A 27738-nucleotide genomic window follows, 5' to 3' on the forward strand; every position below is an offset into this window, starting at 1 on the left:
CAACAATTGTATGACTGGAGTAGGTTGCTACTGTATTTCTCTGGAGCAATGCAACATGCGCACCTTCCAGTACTTCAGAGCAAGTGTCCTTAGATCAGAAAGTGGATAACACCAGAAGGCTACTGTGTGAATTAGATGTTATCCTCAAATTCAGGGCAACTGAAGGGCCACCTAAAGCCTCTTGCTGAAACCCTGCAGCCAACGATACTTACTCTTTGCAAGTGTAGCATACAACATACAACCAAGGGGGTGTTCAATAGTAAAGCTCAACGGTATCTCACAAACATTAGAAAAGCTAAGGTAGTAAGTTGGTTGTGTTTGAGTTTTGATCAGATTTTCTTTTTTGATTATTAAGAAAGAAATAGCAGTAAATCAAAGGGCACTTTTGCAGTTTAGAAGATTGAAGGCAGTGATGCAAGTGGTGCTTTGAGCCACTTGTTGCTAACGAGAAGAAAACTGAGATATTGAACATATACATCCAGGATGAGTGCCATGTGCACTGATTTTCTGACTGCCCAGACACTTGTTCAGCTGTTTTCAGATATACAATGCATAAGTTCTATTCTCTGACTTTGATTCTCAATTCTTGCCGTCATTTTCTATCTCTATAATTCTATTGTTTGGCACGTTTCTCTGTCAAAGTTCTGAATACAGAGTGAATAAGGCAATCTTGGAGGAAGGTGTGGAAAGTGTACTCTAAGCAACTCCCAATCTCTCCAGATAGCTAAGGCATTACTTCAAGGTGACACTAATGCCCTCGGTAATGATCCTGGTGCTGCAAGAACTTTGTTTTTTTTGTCTGCACCGTGTCATTGAGAGCTGAAAGGGTACCAATTGGCAGGACTACAAGAAGGTAGCTTTAATCCTGAAAAGGCATTTTTCAAGTATCTTCTCATTTTCAAGACTGATGAGCATGGTTGACTTTCCATAATATAATCATTCTGGCTGCTTTCTGAATCTTACAGACTTACTAGTCATTGACCAGCTTTGTAACAATGCAAGAGAAATTCATCTTTGCTCTTGTTAAAGTGAGAGCTTCAAATGTTCAACAACATAAGCTTTTCATTTGACAGTGTCTGTGGATTTGGATCTCGATGCTAAAAAGTAGTGTCCAGCGCAATGTGCCACCTCAGTTTCCTCAGATATTGCACTGCTTGTGCTGGTAGTCATCAGCTTTCGCTCAGAAGCGTAACAAGTCCAATGAAAATAGCACCTGTTGCATACCCCTTTTGATCATTTGGGAGAAGATATGTGGTGTCGGCCCAATGAGCAAAGTATTACTTTGTGCAAAGAAGGTCAACAAAAGTTGGCTGACCTCTGGAAAAGTAACCAAAGGCTTAAAAATTAAGAAGCTTTGTAATTGTTAAAACTGCTATTCGTAACTTCCAGATTGTCTGGCAGGCTGCTTGAAGCAGATGATAATGTTCTCCAAGTACTTTTTAACAGGATTTTTACCTCCAGAATAAGTTACAGCCAGGTTAGTTGATGTTGGCTTCAGGCACTGCCATCAAACAATGTTTCTGTGCTTTAGCTCAGCATCATTGCAGACTCCCCATTCATCAAAGTATAAAATCCCAACTTGAATATTGAGTAACTTGAAGCTAAATCTACATACTAAAGTTCGCCATCCACAAAAAAAACGCGAAGAAATTTTGGGTAGTGCATAGGATGTGAGCAGTCATCACAGTTTTGGGCCTTATCACACAATTGCTGCTGATCTAAAGCTTCACACCAACAATTTCTGCGCTGAGTTTATTGACATGTTTATGATGCTTATATTTGAAAAGTGAAATATAGTAGACCATGTATGGTCAGGAGTTAAAATGAGCCAGTCGCTATATTCCCTAACCAGAATTGAAGACTGCACCCAGAAAGTTGAAGGCAGCTGTTACGTAGCAAAAGAAGTTGGGGAATAGTTCCAAATCAAAAGAATAATGAATATTATATATTTTACAAATGTTTTCTATATACTTGACTTACAATTGGACCAGATTTTCTTCACGTATAGGTCAGTCGGTTAGTTATCCTTAAAATGGATGCATTGACAATTGTTACAGTGAGCAAAAATAATGCACAAAACTTGAAGGAAAAATACTAAAATGTTTAAGACCAAACACTACTAAAGTTTCTCAAAAGGATGAACTTATATTCTGCCTTTGTCATGTTTGCATTTCTTTGGAAGAAACTTTCAATCTTAACCATCCAATTGATAATACATGAACGACAGGTTAATTAAACATGCAACATCTCGGAGTTTGCACTTGTGAAGAATTTGTTTTTGAGTATGAATGTTCTGTTTACTCCCCTCAATAGGAATCTATAATTACAGTCCAAAAACACTCAGTCGAGGTTACTAATAGATTTCATATTGATCAAAGAATAACTTTTTTCAGAAAAATTGTGATTTTTAAATTATTTTTTCATACACAGATTGATCTGGGTAACTAGGTGTGGCCATGCTAGTGATATTAAACCCACAGTTTAAAGGTTGGAATTAAGATTCCACAAAAGCAAAATTAACATATCAAGCTCAACAAATCTAGTATGCCTGTGGAAGTAGTCAGATCATTGCAAAAACCCTTTTTAAACCATTATTTTATGGGGAAGGGAGCTAGACATTCCAACAATCCAAGAACATGTCTTTTTGTAAAGAAATGTATTGACTGAATGGGTGGAATTTAATGCCCGCCCCCACAGGTAAATTTGCTGGTAGGTAAAGGTCACTTAATCAGGAAGGAGGATGATATTTGGGGACTATGGCACCTTTCCTTTTCTGCCCCAATTAAGTCTGGAATCAGGAAGTTCCTGGATGACCTTCCACTCTGCTCCCATTTGAGGACCTTGTGTGGATAATTAATGCACACTTAAAGTTCTCGCCTTACCACTGCTTGTATTCCCATGTGGTGCCCAAGCACTCGCTATGCTGGAAGCTTAAAAAACAAATCCTTTCGGATTGCAAGCCACTCCCAAGGGGCAGGTCCCTCCTTGAGAGCCTGACCAAGTGACCCAGCATGGGGGTGACCTTCCCTTGCTGCACTCCACACTTCCTTCACCATTTCCACATTCCTGTGATCTTCCCCAGCCATCCTCCCATCGTTCACCTGTGGCCAAGACGCCTCAGTGTCTGGGCCTCAGTTGGACTGCGTTACCAGTGGCAGCTACCACCTCAGCAAGGCACTGCTTGCTTCGGTTTGGCAGTCCTCAGAGGGATCGATCTCCAGGGAAGATCAAGTTCTGTCCAGTAAGTGCCAAATTGGGACTTCATTCTGCAAGTCTTCCTCAAAGGAGATGACATGGACTTTTAACCAGCAGACAAGACTGCCCCACGCTACAATCACCTCCATTAAATACTACCCTATATTTGTATTGGTCAAGCCAAGTTGACAATGTATTCAATGGAGTTAGATCAGTTAATAAGCTGGATTCAAATTGTGCTGCCTGCACCTTTAACACAGTTGGTTTTGAAAGTACTCTGCATTAATTTCTTTTTCACTCTAATGTCTTCATTAATTTATATTTAATACTGATCAAAAGGCCTAGTTGAAGGTAGGTTTGATTCAGAAAGTCCATTCTGCATCCTCCACTTATGAAGATATATTTGACTGCTGGAGCAATTGCACTCATGTTTTCACTCAAGAAAACAATGCCTCCTACCTCTTAACAGAAGAACTGTTGAATGCAGCATATTTATTTATTCAACTTAAAAGTGATCTAAATTAGGTTGATTCCCCATGTAAACAGCAGTCTTACCAATCTGATCTGAATTACAGTAACATACAGTCTGCCATAGTAAGAATTCCAAAGTATCTTTCATGAATCTCTTTTATTATAATCATTAAGTATGGTGTTTTCTTTACAGTTGAATGGCAGTGGTCAAGTGGTAAGCAAAGTCCCAAGCCACTACATTTCTACACAGATGCTGGCGCCGCCACCTCCCCCATCCATGGCCAGATCAGTAACATTGGCAATGCCACCAGACACCAAAACAACCACAACAACCACAGAGGGTGGAGCAACATCGCCAACATCACCCAGTAAGCATTTTCTGTTTGCATAAGTACAGATTGCAGAGATTTGTAACTTTCCTCAGACTGTAGAAAAATGACTTTCTTAAAATTCACAGAACGCCTACAAAAAGGCAAGGTGCTTATTTGTAATTAGACTTTATTGTTCAGTTTAATCACACCACTGACGAGACATAACTTTTAGGGTTCTTCAGTATTTGATGTCTTGAGACGTTCCTGAAGCCCATTTGTCAACTATATTATGATTTAATTTGTAGAAATGAAAATATATCCATTATGTTTTTGTGAGACACGCATATGGAAACAATCATTACTTAGCTGCATCATGGAATGTATTCTAGGCATTGTACTTCACAAAAAGTATTTTAAAGACTTGAATACATTACTTGTAGTAATTAAGATTGCCAGTTTAAACTTTTTCTTTTACTGTGATAGTTCAATAGCAAGGAGTTCAAGTTACTAAGTTTAAGTATATAAGTTTAAGCTTTTTAACAAAGCTCTGTATCTGTATTAGATTCTCTACAGTGTGGAAACAGGCCCTTCAGCCCAACAAGTCCCCACCGCCCCTCCGAAGAGAAACCCAACCAAACCCATTCCTCTACCCTATATTTATCCCTGACTAACACACCTAACACTGTGGGCATGGCCAGTTCACCTGACTTGCATACTTTTGGACTGTGGGAGGAAACCGGAGCACCCGGAGGAAACCCACGCAGGCACTGGGAGAACGTGCAGACTCCACACAGTTAGTCGCCTGAGGCGGGAATTGAACCCAGGTCTCAGGCGCTGTGAGGCAGCAGTGCTAACCACTGTGCCACCGTGCCACCCACACAGGCAAGAATTGAACCCAGGATCCTGGTGCTGTGAGGCAGCAGTGCTAACCACTGAGCCACTGTGCCCATCTACTAATTTTTCAGTAATCCAAATCAGTGATTCTTTTTGTCAGTCACCAGCATCATTTTTTTTGGGTAAACTCTAAAGTTAAATCTTGAATTTCCATATACATTTTTCCATATCACCTGCTTACAAAATAGGCTTCTTTCCATCTAGTGAATCTGAAGTTGAAATCCAGATTTGACTCTGGACCAATTCATTCACTACCCTTCTCCAGCCCAGTTTCTCTGAGCTGTTATACCTGGTTTCTACATGCTGATGTTGCTGTAATATATAATATCAAATAAAAACTGAAATTGGTGCAGAAACTCAGCAGGTCTGGCAGCATTTGTGGAGAGAGCAACAGAGTTAATGTTTCAAGTCCAAAGACTTATTCAGAATTGTTGGATTTGAAATATTAAATGTTTCTCCACAAATGCTGCTAGATGCTGAATTTCTCCAATATTTTCAGTCTTCATTTCAAATTCCAAGCATCTGCAGTATTTGCATTTATTTCTCTTTGTGTATGTTTTGTCAACCTACAGTCCGCTGCAGCAAGACTTCATTATGTGTTTGATTTTAATTATCATTGCTTTGAATTGCTGTCATTTCACATTACGTCTGCAATCAGGTATTGCCCAAACATGGTCATATCAATGACCAGACTGAAAAGATTGCAAGTGTGGATTGTTTCCAACTGTATGCTGAAGATATTCAACTTTATCTCTTTATCACTTCACCACTTCTCTGCGCCTTATAATCAATTGTATCCTGTCAAGGCTGACTTCGGTTTAATCACAATTTCATTTGGTTAAACATTGGAAAAAGCACAGCCACTTATTTTTTGTAAATATATCTATTAGCAAGAAAAAAATTTTTTTGACTCCACAAAAATATAAAGTTATTGAAAATATAACAAATAACAAACACCAGTATAATAAAGAAAAACGCAAATTACAATGCAACTACTGTCTACTAACTACTAACCTACTCTATAATACAAAACAAAACCTAACACTGTGCAAAACAGCACCAATAAATAAGTAAGTGACTAATAAAACAAAAAAAATGAACGAACACACAAGCACAAAGTTCCCAAACTAAAGAACTGGAGTGTTGTATATATACCCGTATTAACTCACGAGTCCCCCTCCAGGCCCCTGGGCTCAGCAAACCTAACCATCCCGGTTAAACAAACACCCTAGTTAAGATAGAGGACAAATCTGTATCCAAACGACTTAAAAAGGGCTGTCATGTCTTATAAAACAGGTCTGTTATGTGTTGCTTCATGTTTGTAAAAGAAACCCAAGGGAATGTGCTCCATAAATAATTTCCACCATCCCAGCAAGCCCAGCGGGTTCACAGACACCCAATTCATCAGAATATTCTTCTGTGCACAGTATGCAAGAATATTAAATAGTTTCTTCCCATGCCCGTCTAAAGATGATAAATTTAGTAGACCTAGAAGGAGAGATATCAGGTCTACTTTAACTTCAGTCCTCAATACCCTCCCTATCTCTCCGGCTATAGCACTCCAATAAACACGGAGCCTGTGGCATGTCCAGAAGCAATGAATAAGAGTACCTACACTTACTTTACATTTGGGCACATTGAAGATGCCCATTTTCTAAACTTTGCCAGACAATCCAGTGCCACATGAACCCTGTGCAGAACCTTTAACTGCATAGTGCATGTCCTTTTACAGATTGAGATCTTTCACATATTCTCCCATATGTCCTCCTACATTTCAGAAGAGATCTCCACTCCCATCTCTTGGTCCCAGACTTCACATAACCAGTTAATAACCTGCCAGGCTGTACCACCCAGCAGGCGATAGAGCGTACTAACCAAGAGGGTGTCACAGAGTCATAGAGATGTACACCATGGAAACAGACCCTTCAGTCTAACCTGCCCATGCTGACCAGATATCCCAACCCAATCTAGTCCCATCTGCCAGCACTCGGCCCATTTCCCTCCAAACCCTTCCTATTCATATACCCATCCAAAGGCTTGTGGAACGTAGCAACAACCTCTCTGTATCAGCTTAAAGGGCTTAGTGAGAAGCGTAGTCTTCTTCAGGGTGAAATCCTAAACCTGAAAAAAACGGAAAAGGTCTCTGCTGGGCAGCCTGTGTTTGCAGCTCAGTTGCTCAAAAGACATCATAACCCCTCCCCACCTCAAACAAGTCTCCCAGCTGGAACTTCTCTCGCTGCCCATAGTTTGAACCCTGAGTCCATCATCCCTGGTCAGAACCCCAGCATACCAACAATAAGGATGAGTTGCGAAGTCTTGGCTACGCAGCCCTCACTCTGACGCATCATCCTCCATGCCTTGACCGTACTAATAACAATGGGGTTCTGGCAGTGGTCCATAACTGTCCTCATGTTATCCATGAACCACAGGTTAATAAGGCTCGATATCCAGCCATATTGAGCCTGGATGCTTACCTGCCTAATCGCATACAAAGGACAGCAGGGAACTCGATTGATACCTCCTGATGTCTGGGAAATCAACTCTGCCCCATCCTTGAGGCAACTGCAATTTAATAAGTTTGATGAGGGGCCGTCCACTATGCCAGACAAAGGAACTAAACCAACCTAAAAGTCTCCGCAAAGTTGACCTGGGAAACATTATAGGGAGCATACGCATGGGATAAAGCAAATGAGGAAGGACATTCATCTTAATGAGAGCTATTCAGCCCAACCATGAAATTGCTGCCTGAAAGTGGGGTGGACACTGATCCATTGTTTTGCCCAAGAGTGGGGTGAATACTGATTCAGTGTGCTCCCATCTCTGGAGATCTCGCCTAATATTGTCAAGCAGGTGAGCAAAGTTAGTCCAAAATAACAGATCAAACATGGGGTTAATAAAAATGCCTAGGTATCGGAAACCTGCCCATCACCACTTAAGAGGGAACCTAGGGCCACCTTCAACCTCTGGCACTTCCTTGAGGTTCCCCAAAGGCATAGCCTACGACTTTGCAAAGTTGATCTTATGTCTTGAAATACCCCCAAATTAATTAATACTTTGTATCAGATGAGGTACGGAGGTCATCGGGTCCAATAAAAACAGAAGGACATCATCCTCATATAGTGTAATCTTGTGTACCCTCGATGCCATTTCAAGAACGGTTATGTGCACTTTCTGATGAATAGCCTCTGCCAGCAGTTCTATCACCAATGTAAACAACAGCGGTGAGAGGGGCCAGCCTTGATGACTACCCCTGCCAATCCTAAAGTTCCCAGATTTCACCCGGTTGGTGATGACCACGGCCAGACGGTGGCGATATAAAACCTCCACCCACCTTGCAAAGACCCCGCCCAACCAAAACCACTCTAAGACATAAAAGCGATACAGCCACTCCACCTGGTCAAATGTTTTTTTCTGTATCTAAGGAAATCACCAACCCTTGGATTGATCATTGCTGACATACTTGAACCAAATTCAGCAACCTTCTAATATTATTAGAAGACCTACAGCCCCTTATAATATCTGTCTGGTCCTCTTTACAATACAGGGCAACACCATCTCCAATCTCAGTGCCAAGATCTCAGACAGAATCTTGAAATCTGAATTTAGTAGAGAGATGGGCCTGTATGATGAATGAGGGAAATATTAGCTTCTCTCAAAGATGGTGGTAAGCATTCATGCATATAGGAGTGATGGTACATTTCCAATATCAGTTTTGATAGAATCCCTATAAACTCCTTATAAAACTCACTCGGGAGACCATCAGGGTCAAGCGCATTCCTACTCTGAAGTTGCCTATTTACCTCCTGCATTTCCTGAACTGTCAAGGGGGCATTAAGGAGAGAAGCCTGTTCCAAGGTTACCCCCTGGAGGTCCAGATTCTTAAAAAAGGCTTCCATTTTAGCCCTCCTGTCCTCACAACCTCCAGACCGATACAATTCAGAGTAAAAACTCTGAAAAGCCTCATTAATCCTTTGGCATTGTATGTAAGGACCCCGGCACTGTCTCGAATTGCAGTACTGGATTGGGGAGCATGTGTTTTCCTAATCAGATATGCTAAATACTTCCCTGGCCTATCCCCATACTCAAACAACCTTTGTCTAGCAAAAGCAAGTTATATTTTTGCGGTTTGTGTAAGTATTGAATTCAAGGCAGCCTTTAGGGCCGTGATCCACTGTAGCTTAGTCACTGAAGGCCGCACAAAATGTGCCGCCTCAGTAGCCTTCAACCTTGTCTCAAGTAGACGTTGCTGTTCCCCCTTCTGTCATTTCCGGCTAGCCAAATAGGAAATAGCTAATCCCCTAGCAAAGACCTTAGCAGTTTCCAATAGCATATATGGACTACCAGCCGTGCCTGAGTTGATAGTCAAGAACTCCTGAAACTCCTTCAAAACATATTCCACAAATTTGGAATCCTTGAGGAGAAAAGGATTCAGATGCCACTCCTGCAACCCTAGCTCCTCACTCTTGGCCTTAACCTCCTAATATACCTCCACGTGATCAGAGGTAGCTATATTCTCAATTTTACAACCCATAATCGAATCCAGGAGGGTCAAGGCAGCCAATCCTCGTGTGACATTTACGTGGGTTTGAAAAAAGGTGAAGTCCCTGCCGTAGGGGTGAAGACATCGTCAAATGTCCACCAGTCCCAACTCCTCGCACAAGTCAGTCACCTGCTTGGCATGCAAAGAAATAGTTGGGGATCGTCTAGCCATCCTGCCCACCAACAGATCCAAAGGCAATTGAAATCCCCCCTCTAATAATATGCCGTGTTCTAAAGGCACTCAACTTAGAAAAGGCACTAACCAAACATTTGAGGGGATGTGCCAGAGGACAGTAGACATTTAAACTACCATTTTGCTCCCCATGTATCAGGGCCTTAAGTTTCACAAATTGCCCTTGCTCATCCTTCTTCTGCTCTAATAATGTGAACGGAAGATTTTTTCTGGATAAGTACTGCCACTCCCCTACTTTTAGTAGTAAAGGATGAAAAGTATACCTGGTCATTACCCCCCCCCCCCCCCTGCTGTTGTAGCTTCAGATGTTCCCCATTGTCACAATGGGTTTCCTGCAACAGAGCAATATCAACCCTTTCCCTCTTAAGGCTAGAAAGCACATTTTTTTCCTTTTAACGGTGAATGACTTCCCTTGATATTCCAGGTGCACCTTTTAATAAGACACTTATCCATATCTCCTTTCAGAGACCCCTGAACCCCCATGAGGGTGAACCCTGCTTACGAAGCACTGAGCACAAGTAAATAAAGACTTATAGAGTCGCAGAATTGTGTATACAAAAACTACTCTAACATAACTACAAATAACTATTGCTACCAAAGAACTATAAAGAAAATCAACTATAAAACCTTGAACAGGAGACGCTCCCACCTTTCCATAGGGGGCACTCACCCTACCCATCCCCTCCTTCACAGCTCGTTCAAGCCTGGACTGTGCCCCAGCCTTAGGCAAAAAATACTAAATAAGGAGATGATCCTTAAGTCAACAAAAAAGGACAAAGTCAGGATAAGCACTTCGCCCATCCCCGGCTCCATGTCACCCCTACTTGTGACTAAAAAAGGAAGAGAACTAAAAAAAAAGGGAGACAACAGAGGCCACCTACAAAATTTCCTGTGATAAAATCCAGCTATAAAAATATAATAGGAACAACATATTCCAAGATTTTAAAAAAAATTATTAGTAAAAGAGAAGGAAAAAAGGGGGAAAAGAGAAAACACAGGGAAAGGAGGAAAAGAGGACGGACATTAACCATATTCTTTAGACCAGTCGGTGTATTTTAAAGTGTCTACAAAGGTCTTAGTTTTATCCGCTGAGTCAAACATATGAACTGAGTCCTCATGGCTGAAATGGAGCACTGCAGAGTACCCCATGGAGTACTGGATGCCCGGGTTCCTCAGCCTCTTTTTAACTTCATCAAAGGACTTCCTCTTTCGAATTACAGATGCCAAGAAATCCTGGAAAGACATGATTGTTGACCCCATGTTGCAGCAGTGCCTGTGGGTCTTTTCCCAGTGATCTGGAGCCATCTACCAATTTTTGCTTGTCCCTGTATGTGTGGGAATGCACTAGGACTCAGCAGGGACACTGTACCGGCCCAGACCTGCGCATTGCTACCCGATAGGTCCTTTAAATCTGCAGCCGGCTGGACTCAATTTGAAGGCCCAGGAACTGCGGCAGCCAGTATTCAAAGAAGCTGACTGGCTTCCCACTTTCTTCACCTTCCGGAAGCCCGGCAATCCGAAGATTCGTCCTCCGATCTCGATTTTCGAGGTTATCAACCTGGTCTCATGAGGCCTGCACTTCCCGCTCCAGTACCTGGGTCCGACTGGACGAGGATTCGAATGCCACTTCCGAGGCCATGGTTCAATCCTCCATCTCCTCCATCCGCTCCCCGAGGCCCTGGAGCTCCTGTTCATGCTTCTGCAGCATGGGCACGATGGGTTGGACCTAGGCACGGATCACCTCACAGATCTCCTCAATCACAACCCCAACCTTCGAGGTAAGTATTTCCATCGCCGCTGCCAATTCCCATGAGTCTGTCACGTCCCCAGGGAGTTTGGAAGAGGCGGCTGCTGCGGTCTCTGGTGTGCCCGGTGCTGCAGGAGAATGTCCTCCCTGCTGTTTTTTGCTCACTCCTTTTCCTTTTGGCATCCTTCCCGCTCCCAAATATTAACGAGTATATGTTCTGTAAGGTTTTAAACTAATAGTTCCTCCACATAACTTGGCCAGGGATGACAAAAAATACCAATATGATTTGGCTGTTATGCAGAGCCGTTCATGGCAGAATTGCTGCCACCTTGCCGAGTCACAGCCACATTTTTGATGCTCAATGTCAGTTCCAGTTCTGCAGTATTGATGGGTTCCCTTTCCCAAGCCTTTAATTTAGAATAAATAAACTATGAACAAAAACCTTATCAATGTGCTGGATCGGACCTGATGCTTCACAACCTCATTAATTGCCATGGCCATCAATAGGAGCAGGAGTAGGCCAAGCAGCCTTTCAAGATCTTTCCATTCAATGAGATCATGGCTGATCTGTGGCCAGCTCCATATGCTGTCTTTGGTCAGATTTATCTCCATATACTATCTATCTCAGATTTAAAAGTAACAACTTATCAACTATCAACTGCTGTTTGTGGAACAGAGTTTCAAAACGATACCACTCCAAGACAGTGGCTACCTGAAACTTGAGTATATTCCTCCCATCATCAACGTCATTCTTCATGCTTTGATGTATTCCATATTCTTTAATGCTTTGACAACTATTCCCCATCACTCCTGTCCTTGTTAAACTCAACAGCTTCCTTAACCTTTAGCATATCCTGTTTACAGATCTTGTGCTTATCTTGAAGTGCCTTTATGCTTTGTTCCTCCTGACTTCTGCTGCATCTCCAGTGATGCTATGTTTTCTCCTCCTCAGTATATACCTCTTGCCCCTCACTGCACCATCAGTGATAGAAAAAACTCTTATCTGTATTTGTTATCGTCTTTAGAAGTCTTACAAATTTTGATATAATCTTGAGTCACCACTCCGGATACCTTTTCTGGGCTGTGTTTCTGTTTGTATTACTGTTCCTCTGTGAAGAACCTCAGATTATCTGGCATGGCGAAAGCAGTATATAAATTAAAGGGGCGGCACGGTGGTTCAGTGATTAGCACTGATGCCTCATAGTGCCATGGTTCGATTCCAGCCTCAAGCGACTGTGTGGAGTTTGCACTTTCTCCCCATGTCTGTGTGGGTTTCCTCAGGATGCTCCAGTTTCCTCCCACAATCCAAGGATGTGCAGGTTAGTTGAATTTGCTATGCTAAATTGCCCTTAGTGTTCAAGGATGTGTAGGTTATGTGCATTAGTCAAGGGAAATGTAAAGTAAATGTAAAGTAATAGGATAGGGGAAATGGGTCTGGGTGGGATATGTTGGTGTGTGGGATATGTTGGTTGGTGTGAACTTGTTGGGCCCAATGGCCTGTTTCCACACTGCAGGGATTCTATGAATAAATCCTAAATTGCTATTAACACCGCTTGCAGCACATCATTTGTTGGACTGCTACGATACAGGCTTGAAGCTATATTGTTCTGCATGTCGAGATTCCAATCTTAGTCATGACCTGCCAGGTGTTTCTCTGTGAGAAGAAGAAGAAAGCAAAAGGATGTTTACCTTAGCTCATCTTTTATATCACTTTTGTGCACCTAATTACATTAGATCACAACAGAAAAAATATGGACATCCTGTAAAAATTGAATAAAAGGTTGGCATTGAACCCCATCCAGTGATGTAACTAACAGAAGAGTTTCCTGTCCTTTCCAATAAGCAAAATCTTTATTGACAGCAGTGTGCCAACAACTAAATTAAATCATCCAATTTTGTAAATTACTGTCTGTAATTTACACTTTTGAATGTGATACTTTAATTTGATGATTGTTAACAAGAAAAGCAAAAATATTTAGAATGGTTAATTCCAGTCTTGTCATCTGTGCAATCTTATGCATTATAACTCAACAGTTCATCAATGGGACTAAAGCTGCTGGCATTTAACTTAAAAGATATCACAGGGTGGGGGTAATTTCATGGTAAAGTTATAAAATCAGGAAAAATCCTCATGGAGACATTGTAGTAATAACATTTAATAGGCATTGTGAAATTTAGTAAGTCTTTTATTTCCTCAATGCTGCATGTAGTTTTGGCATAAACACGCATTTTACTGGATAAAAATTATGATAGAGGTAAATAGTTTAAGAGTACCAAGGGAGTGGGTAATTTGTAATTAAACAGTGCATTTGAGTAATTCTAGTTCTCGCTGAGATAATTGCAGAATTCGAGTGACTTAGTGCTTTGATTGTTTTCTTATCAAATTGAGAAACCAGCTTAATAATTTTGATTCCATTGTTAAAAACAAGAGTGAATTTCAGTTGGCTGTAAGAATTACTTATAAAATCCCACTCATTCCCCAATAACTGAAATTGATGCAAAATGACAGCATCTTGACCAGAATTATACTGTAACCTGATCTGGAAATTTCACACAGAACCTTTTGGTTGAAGTCCAATATTTGTATCGGTAGTTGGTAAAAACAAAATCTTCCCAGGGCATCAATTAATTATGGGCGTCAAGATGGTCATATTAAATGTTGAACAAAATAAATAAGAAAGCTATGCCTTTATGAAGTAATGTTCATTTCTTTTACTTAGACTACAGCAAACATGGTTTTGTTTTCACTGGACTAAATTATAAACTCTAAGTAGATGAATAGATAGATAATGAAAAAGAGTTCCAAGAATTTAACTAGACTGAGCTTTCAACATTGTACCACATTTCACATTCTCAAGACATATTATCAATTCAGTCAATTACTTTTGCAATAGTTTCTATTTTAGGCAAATGCAATTGCTGATTGACACACAGCAAGATCTCACTAATAGGAACAAAGTTACTTTATTTCTTTGGCATTGATTGTTGGATTATAATTGGTCACAATGGTGAGCGAACTCCTTCGTTCATATGTTGTTATACACCCACCTGAGTAAGCAGAAACTATCTCTTGGCCTCATGTTAACTATGCTTAATGGTTTGCAGTTGCCTATTCGATTACATCCTCAAACAGGGATTTTTACCGCACCTTAATGTGACATAATGGTGTTAACTTGCAATCACAAAATGCTGTTGAACATAAAAAAAATTGCATAGTTTTTAACATGTAACCTTGCTGTAAGTCTGCAGTAGTGAGTAGAGTGGATTCTTTCTTGATTATATGTTTTACTGAAATCTGTCTCTTGATTAAATTTTGAAAATATAAACCATAAGTTAGACTGGAGCACTTTTAAGAACAAAAAGGCAGTGGTATTTTCTGAGTCTGTAGATTGTAAAGAAGTAATGATGGCCTTTAGTAGAGTGATATGCTCTTCTAGTCAGATGTGGGAGTTAGGGAGAGTCTCTATGTTACTGATGATCATGTCTGCAGGAATTGTCTTTGGTTATGAATCCTATCAGATCACATGGAGTGAAAATTAGAGGCAATGAGGAATTTACAGAGCTAGGGGTTTGATGGATGGCAGTTATAAGAATTGAGAAAAGCCACACATACAGTCAGGTAGATGGGGTAACTCCAGGAAGGGTAGGACAGGTAGGCAGGTAGTGCAGGAGTCTTCTATGGCTACCCCCATTTCAAAAAGTACGTTGTTTTGGAAAATGTAAAGGGTGATGGACTGTCAGAGGAATGTAGCATGAACAGCCACGTTTCTGGTATCGAGACACGCTATAACGTAATGAGGGGTACGTCAGGTTCTAAGTGAAGGATTGTGATAGGGGACTCTCTAGTTAGAGGCACAGTCTGACGTTTCTGCAGCCAGCAGTGAAAAATCAGTATGGTGTGTTGCCTCCCTGGTGCCAGGATCAAGGATGTCTCAGAGAAGGTGCAGAATGTTCTCAAAGGGGAGAAGGACCAGCAGGAGGTCATTGTACACATTGGAACCAATGAGATAGGAAGGGAAGAGGAGGAGATTCTGAAGGGAGAATATAGAAAATTAGGCATGAATTTAACAAGGAGGTCCTGAAGGGTAGTAATATCTGGATTACTCCCAGTGCTACGAGCGAGTGAGGGTAGGAATAGGAGGATAGAGCAGATGAACGCATGGCTGAGGAGTTGGTGCATGGGAGAAGGATTCACATTTTGGATCATTGGAATCTCTTCTGTACAAGAAGAATGGATTGCACCTGAACTGGAAGGGGTCTTGTATGCGAAGGTTGTGTGGCTAATACAGCTGTAGACAGGGATCAGATGTATTTATTTGAGAACATAAATGAGAAATTCTAATTTAAGCATTTGCCAAACTTAAAGCTAGTATAATATTCTGGGTAATCCAAGATGGAGGACAGGAAAAAATTGTGGCTGTAAGAGCTGCTCCTTTTTGAGTATTTTAGGTCTTGGCGGTGATTTCCTCAAATTCCAGGAGCAGCAATTACTGTTTTATGTGCTGTTGCATTATTTTGGCACTTTGGGGGAAAAAAGTCAAAACAACAGCACTTTTAAAAGGGAGAAAGACAAGCAAAAGGCATCGGCCACATGGTCAGTGAGGGAGAGAGAGAAAGAAACCTACACTGCTAACTGATACAGCAGTGAATCTGCACAGTTACTGCCTTTGCTATTTGAGTCCATGTATCTCTCTGATCATTGGAGTGAATCTAGGAAAAACTAACAAACAGCAAAATTCACAGCTGACCTTGGAGGAACCTGTTTGGGAGAGCTCACAGCACAGGAAAAGATAAGTGTATAATTTTTAAAATATAAAACTTAGCCTGAAGCACTTTTTTTAGAGCAAAAAAGATGGTGCTATTTTCTGAGTCTGTTGATTGTGAAGGAGTAAAGATGGTCTTTAGAAGAGTGATATGCTGTTGTTGTTGGATGTGGTAGTTTGGGGAGAGTTTCCATGTTACTGATGACCATGTTGAGCAGGGAGATTTGCTAGAGCAGTTCGGGAGGATTTAAACTAGTAGGATGGGATGGGGTTGGTGGGGGGTGTGGGACCCTGGGAATTAGTGAGGAAAGAGATCAATCTGAGACCAGTACAGTTGGGAAAAGGAGCGAGTCAAACAGTCAGCGCAGGCAGGGACAAAGCAGAGAACAAGATAGGACTGATAAATTAAACTGCATTTCCTTCAACGCAAGAGGTCTAACAGAGAAGGTAGATGAACTCAAAGCATGGTTAGGAATATGTTACTAGGATATCATAGCAATTATAGAAAGATGCTCAGGGATGGACAGGACTGGTAGCTTAATGTTCCATGATAGAAATCCTATAGGAAAGATAGTAAGAGGGGCAAGAGAGGAGGGGGAGTGATGTTTTTGATAAGGGATAGCATTACTGCTGTTCTTAGGGAGGATATTCCTGGGAATGCATCCAGGGAAGTTATTTGGGTGGAACTGAGAAATAAGAAAGAGATGATCACCTTATTGGGATTGTATTACAGACCTCTTAACAGTCAGCAGGAAATTGAGAAACAAATTTGTAAGGAGATCACAAGAAGAATAATAGGGTAGTTATGGTAGGAGATTTTAACTTTCCAAACGTGGACTGGGACTGCCATAGTGTTAACAGTTTAGATGGAGAGGAATTTGTTAAGTGTGTACAAGAAAATTTTCTGATTCAGTATGTGGATGTACCTACTAGAGAAAGTGCAAAACATGACCTACTCTTGGGAAATAAGGCAGGGCAGGTGACTGAGGTGTAAGTGGGGGAGAACTTTGGGGCCAGTGATCATAATTCCATTAGTTTTAAAGTAATGATGGAAAAGGATAGACCAGATCTGAAAATTGAAATTCTAAATTGGAGTAAGGCTCATTTTGAGAATATTAGACAAGACCTTTCAAAAACTGAATGGGGGCAGATGTTCGCAGGTAAAGGGGACGGCTGAAAAATAGGAAGGCTTCAAAAATGAGATAACAAAAGACCAGAGACAATATGTTCCTGTTAGGGTGAAAGGAAAGGCCGGTATATGTAGGGAATGCTGGCTGTGTAGAGAAATTGAGGGTGGTTAAGAAACAGAAGGAAGCATGTCAGGTATAGACAAGAGAGATTGAGTGAATCGTTGGAGTATAAAGGCAGTAGGAGTATACTTAAGAGGGAAATTAGGAGGGCAAAAAGGGGATATGGGATAGCTTTGGCAAATATGGTTAAGGAGAATCCAATACATTAAGGACAAGAGGATAACTAGAGAGAGAATAGGGCCCCTCAAAGATCAGCAAGGCATCCTATGTGTGGAGCGGCAGGAGATGGGGCGGATACTGAACAAGTATTTTACATCATTGTTTACTGTGGTGGACATGGAGGATTTAGAATGTGGAGAAATAGATGGTGACATCTCGAAGTGGATAAATCCCCAGGACCTGATCAGGTGTACTCTAGAACTCTTTGGGAAGCCAGGGAAGTGATTGCTAGGCCCTTTACTGAGATATTTGTATCATCGATAGTCACAGGTGAGGTGAAATAAGACTGGAGTTTGGTTAATGTGGCGCCCCTAGTTAAGAAACGTTGTAAGGACAAGCCAGAGAACTATGGACCAGTGAGCCTTACATCAGTGGAGGTCAAGTTGTTGGAGGAAATCCTGAGGGACAGGATTTATATGTATCTACTTGCCTTGGAAAGGCAAGGACTGATTAGGGATAGTCAGCATGGCTTCATGCTTGGGAACTCATGTTTCACAAACTTGATTGAGTTTTTTGAAGTAACAAAGAACATTGATGAGGGTGGAGTGGTGGACGTAATCTAAATGGACTTCAATAAGGCGTTCGACAATGTTCCTTGAGGAATACTGGTTAGCGAGGTTATATCTCATGGAATACAGGGAGAACTAGCCTATTGGATATAGAACTGGCTTGAAGGTAGATGACAGGGTGGCAGTGGAGGGTTACTTTTCAGACTGGAGGCCTGTGATCAGTGGTGTGCCACAAGGATTGGTGCTGGGTCCACTACTTTTCATCATTTATATAAATGGTTTGGATGTGAAGGTAGGAGGTATAGTTAGTAAGTTTGCAGATGACACCAAAATTGGAGGTGTAGTAGACATGTTACCTCAGAGTACAACGGGATCTTGATCAGATGGGTCAGTGGGATGAGGAGTGGCAGATGGAGGTGCTGCATTTTGGAGAAGCAAATCTTAGCAAGACTTATACACTTAATGGTAAGTTCCTGGGGTATGATGCTGAACAAAGAGAGTACAGGTTCATAGCTCCTTGAAAGTGGAGTTGCAGGTAGATAGGATAGTAATGAAGACATTTGGTATTTGGAGAAGCAAATCTTAGCAAGACTTATACACTTAATGGTAAGTTCCTGGGGTATGATGCTGAACAAAGAGACCTTGGAGTACAGGTTCATAGCTCCTTGAAAGTGGAGTTGCAGGTAGATAGGATAGTAATGAAGAAATTTGGTATGTTTTCATTTATTGGTCAGAGCATTGAGTACAGGAGTTGGGAGGTCATGTTGCAGCTGTATAGGACATTGGTTCAGCCATTTTTGGAATATTGCATGCAGTTCTGGTCTCCTTCATATCAGAAAGATGTTGTGAAACTTGAAAGGGTTCAGAAAAGATGTACAAGGATGTTGTCAGGGTTCGAGGATTTGAGTGACAGGGAGAGGCTGAATAAGCTGGGGCTGTTTTCCCTGGAGTGTCGGAGACTGAAGGGTGGCCTTGTAGAGGTTTATAAAATCATCAGAGGCATGGATAGAATAAATAGACAAGGCCTTTTCCCTGGAGTTGGGGAGTCTAAAACTGGAGGGCATAGGTTTAGGATGAGAGGGGAAAAATATAAAAGCGTCCAAAAGGGCAACCTTTGTCACACAAAGCGTGGTGTGTGTAGAATGAGCTGCCAGAGAAAGTGGTGGAGTCGTACAATCACAGCATTTAAATGGCATCGGGATGGGTATGTGAATAGAAAGTGTTTAGAAGGATATGGTGCCAAATGAGACTAGATTAGGTTAGGATATTTGGTTGCATGGACAAGTTGGACCAAAGAGTCTGTTTCCATGCTGTACATCTCTATGACTCTATGGCTAATTGAGAAGTGAACAGAACTTGGTGCAAGTTACAATTTGGGCGGCAGAATGGTGCAGATTTGTAGAGATGCAGGATGGGAGGCCAGCCACAGGAACATTTGAATAGCCGGGTTTGAAAATAATGAGGGTTGCAGCAACAGACGGATTACTGTGGAGACTGAGAACATTATGGGGATGCAAATTGACACAAACAGAGTACATGGACAGAACCTCATCTTAGGGTAAAAGGGCAGTTAGGTTGTGAACAATTTGGTTCAGATAGTAGCCAGAGAATTGACTTTGTGGGACTAAAGACGATCAGGAGCAAAATGCTTCCAGACTGCTTTTAGCATGCAATTTTAAAGCACAATTTGCAGTAACGAGAAACAAGTGACAGGTAGTGATAAATATATAGAGAGCTTGTATCTAATATATAGGATTTTGTGACAGTTTGGTAAAATAGATTTCTCCTTTAAGTCCATAAAAATATTGGACTTTTCATTTAAATTCATAGCTTTGCAGATTGAACATGCTTAAGAAGAAGAAAAATTGCCACATTGGATTCCATGCAGCAAATTGGCTTTAAGATTGTCATCTCACTTTCATTGAGATGATTGGGTTCTGTAGTTAGTGTATGTATTGCCCTGTTTCAGATCCTTATTTGATTGTATTCTGAATTGAAGTATTCAAATTTCACGCATAAATTGCTGAACCTCAATACTGCACAAATCTTCCAAAATCTAATCAGCTTATCCAATCTAATAAAGTGTCAGCCTTGGAACAGTGGAGTATGAATGAGCTTGAGTCAAAAGATCAGTAGTTTGAGCCCCACTCAGTTGTGAGGATGCATTTGGACTGAGGGAGAGATGTGCTGTGGAGGTGCCATCTTTAAGATGAACAGTTAAATTTATGACTTTCTGTTTTCTCTGGCCAACTTAACAGATAGCCAGATACTATTTAAAGAAGATTCAGGGAGTCCCCTTGATTTTTTTTCTTTGATGAATGTATATTTCTCAGTCGATGCCACTGCAACTGATTAACCGGCTGATAGCTCATTGCTATTTGTGGGATCTCACTGTGCACACATTGGCTGCCTGAGTTCCCTAATTACAACACTGGCTGCACTTCAGTTGTACCTGTAAATTTGCTTTAGAACTTCCCAGTATTAAGAAAGGCATCATCTACCTTTATTCTTCTGTTCTTTCTGTGGCCTTTTGGGGGACTTTCTGAGACAAAAGCAGTAAAATCAAATGTTAAGAGACCATAATGAATATGTACTCATTTAGAAAAGCTGGAACTTTTCACCTTGTAAGTTTTGTAAATAATTAATACCAAACACATTTTAAAACAATGCATTTCTGTGACTGAGAACATCTGAAAAACATGTCTTTGAATAACAATATTAAAACAGGCAGAACAAAAATGATTTAAATTTAAAATGCCCTTAGTGTGTGGTTAAAAATTTAAGCAGTTACCATTTGGCTGCAATTCTGGGTCAACAGTGTTTGCTTAAAGACTCACCATGAACATACTGAATAATTTACATTACAAATTTCATAAATGGGCATGGTAATCATCTGAAAAGGGTAATATTTACCAAGATGGTGATAGTTTTGAATCATTTATTGTAAGTAATGATTTATTTATGATACATTTATATATTGCAAGCACCCATTCCTATATATGTAAACTCATAAGGGTTAAAAGAAGAGTTAGTCTAAGAGCAGGAACACTCTTCTCAACTTTCTCTTCCTATTTGAAATAGCCGATTTGTTTTCAGGAAGGGAGATAGCATTGGTACAAAAGTAGAAACTTAACAAAAGAAGTCAGTCATTCAGTTAGTCACAAGAGTTCTGACTGACAGACAACACAGTGGCTCAGTGATTAACACTGCTGCCTCAAAGCACCAGAGACCCGGATTCAATTCCAGCCTTGGGTGACTATCTGTGTGGAGATTGCATGTTCTTCCGCTGTGTGCGTAGGTTTCCTCCAGGTACTCCAGTTTCCTCCCACAGTCCAAAGGTTAGATGGATTGACCATGCTAAATTGCTCATAGTGTCCAGGAATGTGCAGGCTAGGTGGATTAGCCATGGGAAATGCAGGGTTACAGCGATAAGGAAGAGATGTGAGTCGAGGTGGAATGCTCTTCAGAGGTCATTGTGGACTCAATAGGCCGAATGGCCTGCTTCCACACTGTGGGGATTCTATGAAACAGGACAGCTGCCCTCAATGTTTATCTTCTTAAATATGTATAAGATGCTTTATTCTCGGATTATTTGCCTATGTTAGTGGATATTAGTGGATGATCATGAGGATAGAGCAGGCAAGGAATAAAGGACAGCAGGGGTGAGTTTCTTCTCCAATTCCTGCATGCATTGGTGCTCAGGCTCATACTGCTTAGAAAGTGCTGTGAAGAGTGGTGATTTTCCATTAACTCCTCAGTGATTATTGAGCCTATGTTAGCAAATTCTGAAAGATTTCAAGCTGTAGTTAATTCTGGCCCTCTGAACACTCTGATCCCATTAGCCCTGAGGTAAATGCAGCAGTGACAAATCAGCAACAGTGTCTCTGAAACACAGGTCAATGCTGAGAAGGTTGGTCACCTTTTGTAGGCTGCTGGATAGGTGGAGCCTCAGTACCTGCAGAAGACAAAGTAGTGACAGGAATTTGTAGGGAATCACTAAAGCACAGCCATTATATGTTCCTCAGAAATGTAGCAGAAACCCCAGGCTGATTTTTATCAAAAATCAGCTAAATGTTAACATTGGGGAGTTTTGTGGAGCATTTCATTCTATTGCCCTAATGAGTTATCTCACACAATTCTCTGCAGCTCATCTCATTATGTATATGCCACGCCTTGAGCATTATCATGCACTCAACAATGGCAGAAGTACTTAACGCTGCTAAGACTACCCAGGGCTCCCAGCACTGGCACCATATTTAAAACCCAGCTGAGAATCAGCTCAAGCTGTGCTCGCTGGGAGCTGTCCTTCACTGTAGCATGTAGTGAGAGAAGAATTAAAAAGAAAAATGTTTGAGGTGGCGCAGATGACACTGAACAGCAAACACAAGCTCACATTCCGAAAAGTATTGCTGTTTAATATCATCACCTGCCTGATTGACTGTCATTATAACTGCATCCAGAAGAATCAAGCTGCAAAGACTACCAAGACTTAGCATGAACCTGTCCTGGAACTCTCCCCAAGGGAGTACTACAATTGCCCGAATGCTCAACGTGGCATAACATCATCTCATTGTTAATGTGAGAACATTGCATGTTAGAAAACCTTCAAAAAGTTGAAAATGTTCCCTTTTATTCAACTGTAACAAAAGAGAAGATAAAACAAATGAAGAAGATCTCCATTTGCTTCTCAAAACAGACGGAGACTGCTTTGCTTTTGAACACCAACAAACTTACAGCCAATGAATGATTACTACATTCAACTTTGATTCACTTCAACCGTGTGTCAATGGCTTGTTGCACCAACATTGCACTGCTCTGCCAGGCTGAAGGTTATATTCCTCCTGCTCAAAAGACTGCTATTGCTCTCCCAGCTCTTCACTGTCCATCATCTCCCCTCTTTGCCTGTTCCAGTTGTGCAGGGTACACCATGCTAGAGTTAGGTGGCTCTGTTGAACTGTACTGCAAGACTGATCGAAGCATTAGAACCTCATCTCCACCATGCCTATCATCTACTCCATTATGAATCTGGTTAAACAATGAACTGTATTGTATCCCTGATTGACAGCCCTCAGTCAAGGGTTGCAAAACAAACTCATTAACTATGGTTGCAGACCCTTGTACCTAGTAATTTGGAGATAGTAAGGACACCTGTAATGGTGACTCATTAGTTACCCAGTAACCATCCCTGTAAGGTATCCAGCCCTTGAAACAGAAACATGAGAGTTCTCAAGGATATTTACATCATGGCAGCTCTGAAGGTACTTGGCGCAGACTTCTAAGATGAGATACTAACGGTCACAGTTAAATTGGATATTGATGAAATGGAACATTGTTCTGTTAATGAAGTGTGTTACACTATGATACTGCACTCTCAAAGCAGCATGTGTGCAGTCACCTTGAGAATGCATCTCTCTTGGCAATATCCAGGCACAGGAAAACAAGATGAAACTGTGTCTTCTATCAAAACTTGTATCAGTAACAGCCTTGATACATACAAAGATTGTTGAATGCTACACAGGACCCCAGTGGATCTTTAGAAGAGAGCCTGACTTTAGATGCAAACTGAGTAATCACTAAACAAAGACGTAAGGATGCCTGAGGAGCACCCTGCACTGATATATGAGTTGGGTGCCTGTCCGTGCACACAAAATCTCTTGGCAACAGCATTCCAATGAAAAGTTTTGGTGTGCTCCAAAATGCAGTATTGAAATAAAGATCTGTAGTCTAAGGGAGTCAGAGATATTTCATGACATTGAAGAGGCTGCTAGGTGGCTGATGCCAACCTCCATGGACAGGGTTGTATGTGCTCACTGCGCATGGAGTATACCATGAAATTGTGAGGACTGCACTCCTGGAGGATGGAGTGTACTGGTCAGGTATCCATTCTCACGCTATCCATGTACATGGGAGATAAGAGAACTGCATATAGAAGAGATTAGTACTAACGACATCTAAATGCTTGCAAACAGGCCTCTTGCTGCTCGCTGGTGAGAATCTTATCTTGCCATTCAAAACTAGGATGTAAAATCTAACTTCTTTTCAATGTGAAGAATCTAATATTACAAATGTGGTATATTTTCCTATCTGGCTTGCTATTCCCTGTGTTGTTTAGGGACTGGGAAAATTCAGCCTTTTTTTTTAAAGTGGGCAAATGGGGTTATTGAGTGTTGATGGAAACAGAGTGGCTCCAATGAAATTTCAGATCAGTTTGTTATATAAGCTTGCCATCATCATGAATTTCTTTTGCAGACCTGGCATGGGAGGGTGGTCAAAGTATAAAAGGACTGCGAGTTAGGAGATTAGGCAGGTAGGACTCTTGGCACACATACCTTATGAAAGTCAGTCTACCGAATTGCATTAAATATTATGTCAATGTAATAAAACAGAGCAAGCATGTTTTTATGTGCCGGGACTTGGCAATATAGTTCAGGGGTCTTTATAAGATTTGAAGTAAGATAAAGCCAAATAACATTGTGGGCAGCACGGTGGCACAGTGGTTAGCACTGCTGCCTCACAGCACCAGAGACCCGGGTTCAATTCCCGCCTCAGGCGACTGACTGTGTGGAGTTTGCACGTTCTCCCCGTGTCTGCGTGGGTTTCCTCCGGGTGCTCCGGTTTCCTCCCACAGTCCAAAGATGTGCAGGTCAGGTGAATTGGCCATGCTAAATTAGTGTTAGGTAAGAGGTAAATGTAGGGGTATGGGTGGGTTGCGCTTCGGCGGGCGGTGTGGACTTGTTGGGCCGAAGGGCCTGTTTCCACACTGTAAGTAATCTAATCTAAACATAAAGGAAGATTCTTCCTTTTGCAGTTATTAACATCCTGAGTGAAATACCTTGAAATGTTCACATTATCACCATTTATTCTTGCAATTCTTTACAGGTTAGCCCATATAATCTAGTGATGTGATGTTTTTCATTATTGTGAGTTCATGCAAGACACAGTGGATATCCCATATATTGACTAGAAATTTTCATTTTGGCAGTGGCTTTTTGTTTCTGTAATTGCTAAGTTTAACTGCACTGAGTTACACAGTATACTTGAATTAAGCCATTTGCTTTTAAAATTTTCAAGCAAACAATGTTAATCACTTTTAGTTTTATTGACAGTGGTATACAAATTATAACTAATGGCTTTCTCATTGCTAATGCCTGGTTGATTTGGAGGTATGACAATACAGGAAATAATATTTCAGCTGACAAAACTGCAGAAATTAACTCTTTAAACATTTACCTTAATTGTCGGTATATTTTAATTGATTTCCCCTTTACCCCCAGTCTGCCTGCACCTGCTTTCAATTTTATATTTACAGCTGAGAATAAATTCTACTTTTGTTACCTGAAATAGAACTAAATAAAGAACTAAATCAGGAAATTACTTTTTACCCCACAGCCAACTTGTTCAATTAAACATTTCACTTCAATAATTTATAGTAAATTTTTTTGCACTGAAGTTCTACAAGATTTCTCCCAGTTTCTTGTTGTAACTTGGTAGCCATTCCCGAATATTGTTTAGATTAGAAAATGTCACACATGCTTCACACAGATTCATACAGGTGCACTTAGAAAAAGATGCCAAGCCAAAAGAAATATATAAAAAGAAATAGCCAAAAAGCTAAGTCAATGAGTTGTGTTTTACAGTCTTAAAGAATGAAGTGGAGGTGGAGAAATTCAAGGGTTTGGAATCGGATCTCTTGGTTAAAGAGCTTCTAAAGTTGGAAACCAATCTGAAAACCAAGTAGCGGACCAAAGAAGCAGATATAAAATAGGCCTGAATTGGAGAAATTGAAAGTTTAGAGCACAGAATTGTCAGGCTGGAGGAGATAACAACAACAGGAAGCTGAGCCCATGAATGAATTAAAACACAGGAAAGATGATTTGAGGGATTAGGAGCCAATATGGCCCAGCAAGGAATATAGAGATAGTGGGTAGAGTTGGATGTGGTATAGGATATGAACAGCAAAGCTTTGGATGAGCTGAATCTTTCAGAGCGTGGATAGCAGGCAAACAAGAAGACCAAAAAAATAGCAAAGTCTGGAGGCGGCAAACATCATTGATAATGGTTTCAGCAGCAGATGGATTATGATAGAGACCCAAGTGGTGATGGACATATGTAATATTTGAAGCTGAGCTCTTTACATTTTTGCAATTTAGATAGTTTCTTTGTGTATCTTTATAAGTATGCATATAAAAACATTTCACTTATTCCTTTACATTCAAATATTTTCATCAAAACAATATCAAAAAAAACACAAAGGTCCATATTGCAATTTTTTATTGTGGGTCTATCCATTACTACAAACATTTTTAAAATTTCATTTCAGCCTACACGACACCTGGCACACCCCCAGCTAATCGTTCCTTTGTGGGAATAGGACCAAGAGATCCTGGCAGCCTTTATCAGCCACAGGTAATGTTGCAGTTCTAATTTAATTGATGGTTTGTATGTAATTAGTTTGTCTTCCTTGCAAGTGTGGCCCATCTCAGCATTGAAAACATCACAAAAGTTTGATAAACTGTTTATATCAAGAAAATGCACTGTTCCAAGAACTATCCCCTAATCTGACCATGCAGGTCTTTAGAGAATAGACTCATTTTTCTTGGCTGACTATACTTCAAGCCAATTTATTATCTATTTACTGTTATAAGAAACATCTTGAGAGTGTTCATTCAATGTACTGTGTGCATAATTGATTACAGTGGCACGGGTTACTGCAGACATTCTACATGAAAATGTAACTGTGTTTATAAGCAAAAGGGTATTGCTCCTTTGAAAAATTTACATCACAATTTATCTGAATGATTTATTTGAAAGTTATATACTTTTTGAAGACAGCCATTTATTTGTAGCCCTTTGAATATGTTTTCTCATCCTCAGAATCTAGAATTTATTTTTGGCTACAGCAAACGTTCTCCAAGCATTAATTAAAATAGTATTAAAATCGAAACAACTTTGATAGCATGTGTTTAGGGGTAATGTTACTGAAGTTCCCTTCCAGCATAGTTCTTTGCTATTTAAGACTTGGGTTACAGAAATGGCCTTTTGATGTTATATCAGATATTGACCAATGCTACAGTCAAACAATACCTTTGGTATTGTTACAGTAACAAACACAAAGTCCCATAATTTTGCCACAATGAAGACGCTGTCAACTATGACAAAAATGCCAAAAGACAACCAAATTCCTAAGTTGCTTCTCGGAACCTTGCTTTTCCCATTTTCTTGAGGACAGGTGGGTCATGCACACTCAGATTGTAGAAGCATCTGGTCATTTAAATGATCAGCTACCTCCACTCAAGTTGCGTTTTGGAGTCCTTGGTGTCTGGAACCTGGAAAGTGGCGGTTAACCAGGTAAGAGTAGGTCTGTCCTCAGTGTGTTACTCCAAGACATCCAGAAAACCCTTTTTTGAGAATTGAGATATCCCTATGGATCTGGTCCCGGGATACCTTGAGGGTAGAAGTCAGAGATCTTTGTGGCTCCGAGGGTATATGGTGTCCCTAAGGATTGTTAGGTTTGGAGAAAATTGAGCACAAAAACAGAAGGAACTGCCCAACTTGACAAGAAGTGTCAATCTGCTAAGAACTGTCAACACCATCAAAATATGTTCCTATGAATGAAAGTGCTCTTGTCAACTGAGTGTAATCTGAAA

General features: G+C 40.8%; 1 protein-coding gene across 5 annotated transcripts in view; it reads left to right on the forward strand.

Moving 5' to 3' along the window:
- The window catches only part of nfic (nuclear factor I/C), a 479978-nt gene that overhangs the window by 362267 nt on the left and 89973 nt on the right, over positions 1-27738 (forward strand). For all 5 annotated transcript variants that reach the window (XM_043721115.1, XM_043721114.1, XM_043721116.1 and 2 more), the window contains 2 exons: positions 3860-4034; positions 26412-26497. In XM_043721115.1, coding sequence (XP_043577050.1) covers positions 3860-4034; positions 26412-26497 — 261 coding nt within the window. The remainder of the gene's footprint in view (positions 1-3859; positions 4035-26411; positions 26498-27738) is intronic.

The sequence above is a fragment of the Chiloscyllium plagiosum genome, chromosome 31 (genome assembly GCF_004010195.1).
Source record: "Chiloscyllium plagiosum isolate BGI_BamShark_2017 chromosome 31, ASM401019v2, whole genome shotgun sequence".
NCBI lineage: Eukaryota > Metazoa > Chordata > Chondrichthyes > Orectolobiformes > Hemiscylliidae > Chiloscyllium > Chiloscyllium plagiosum.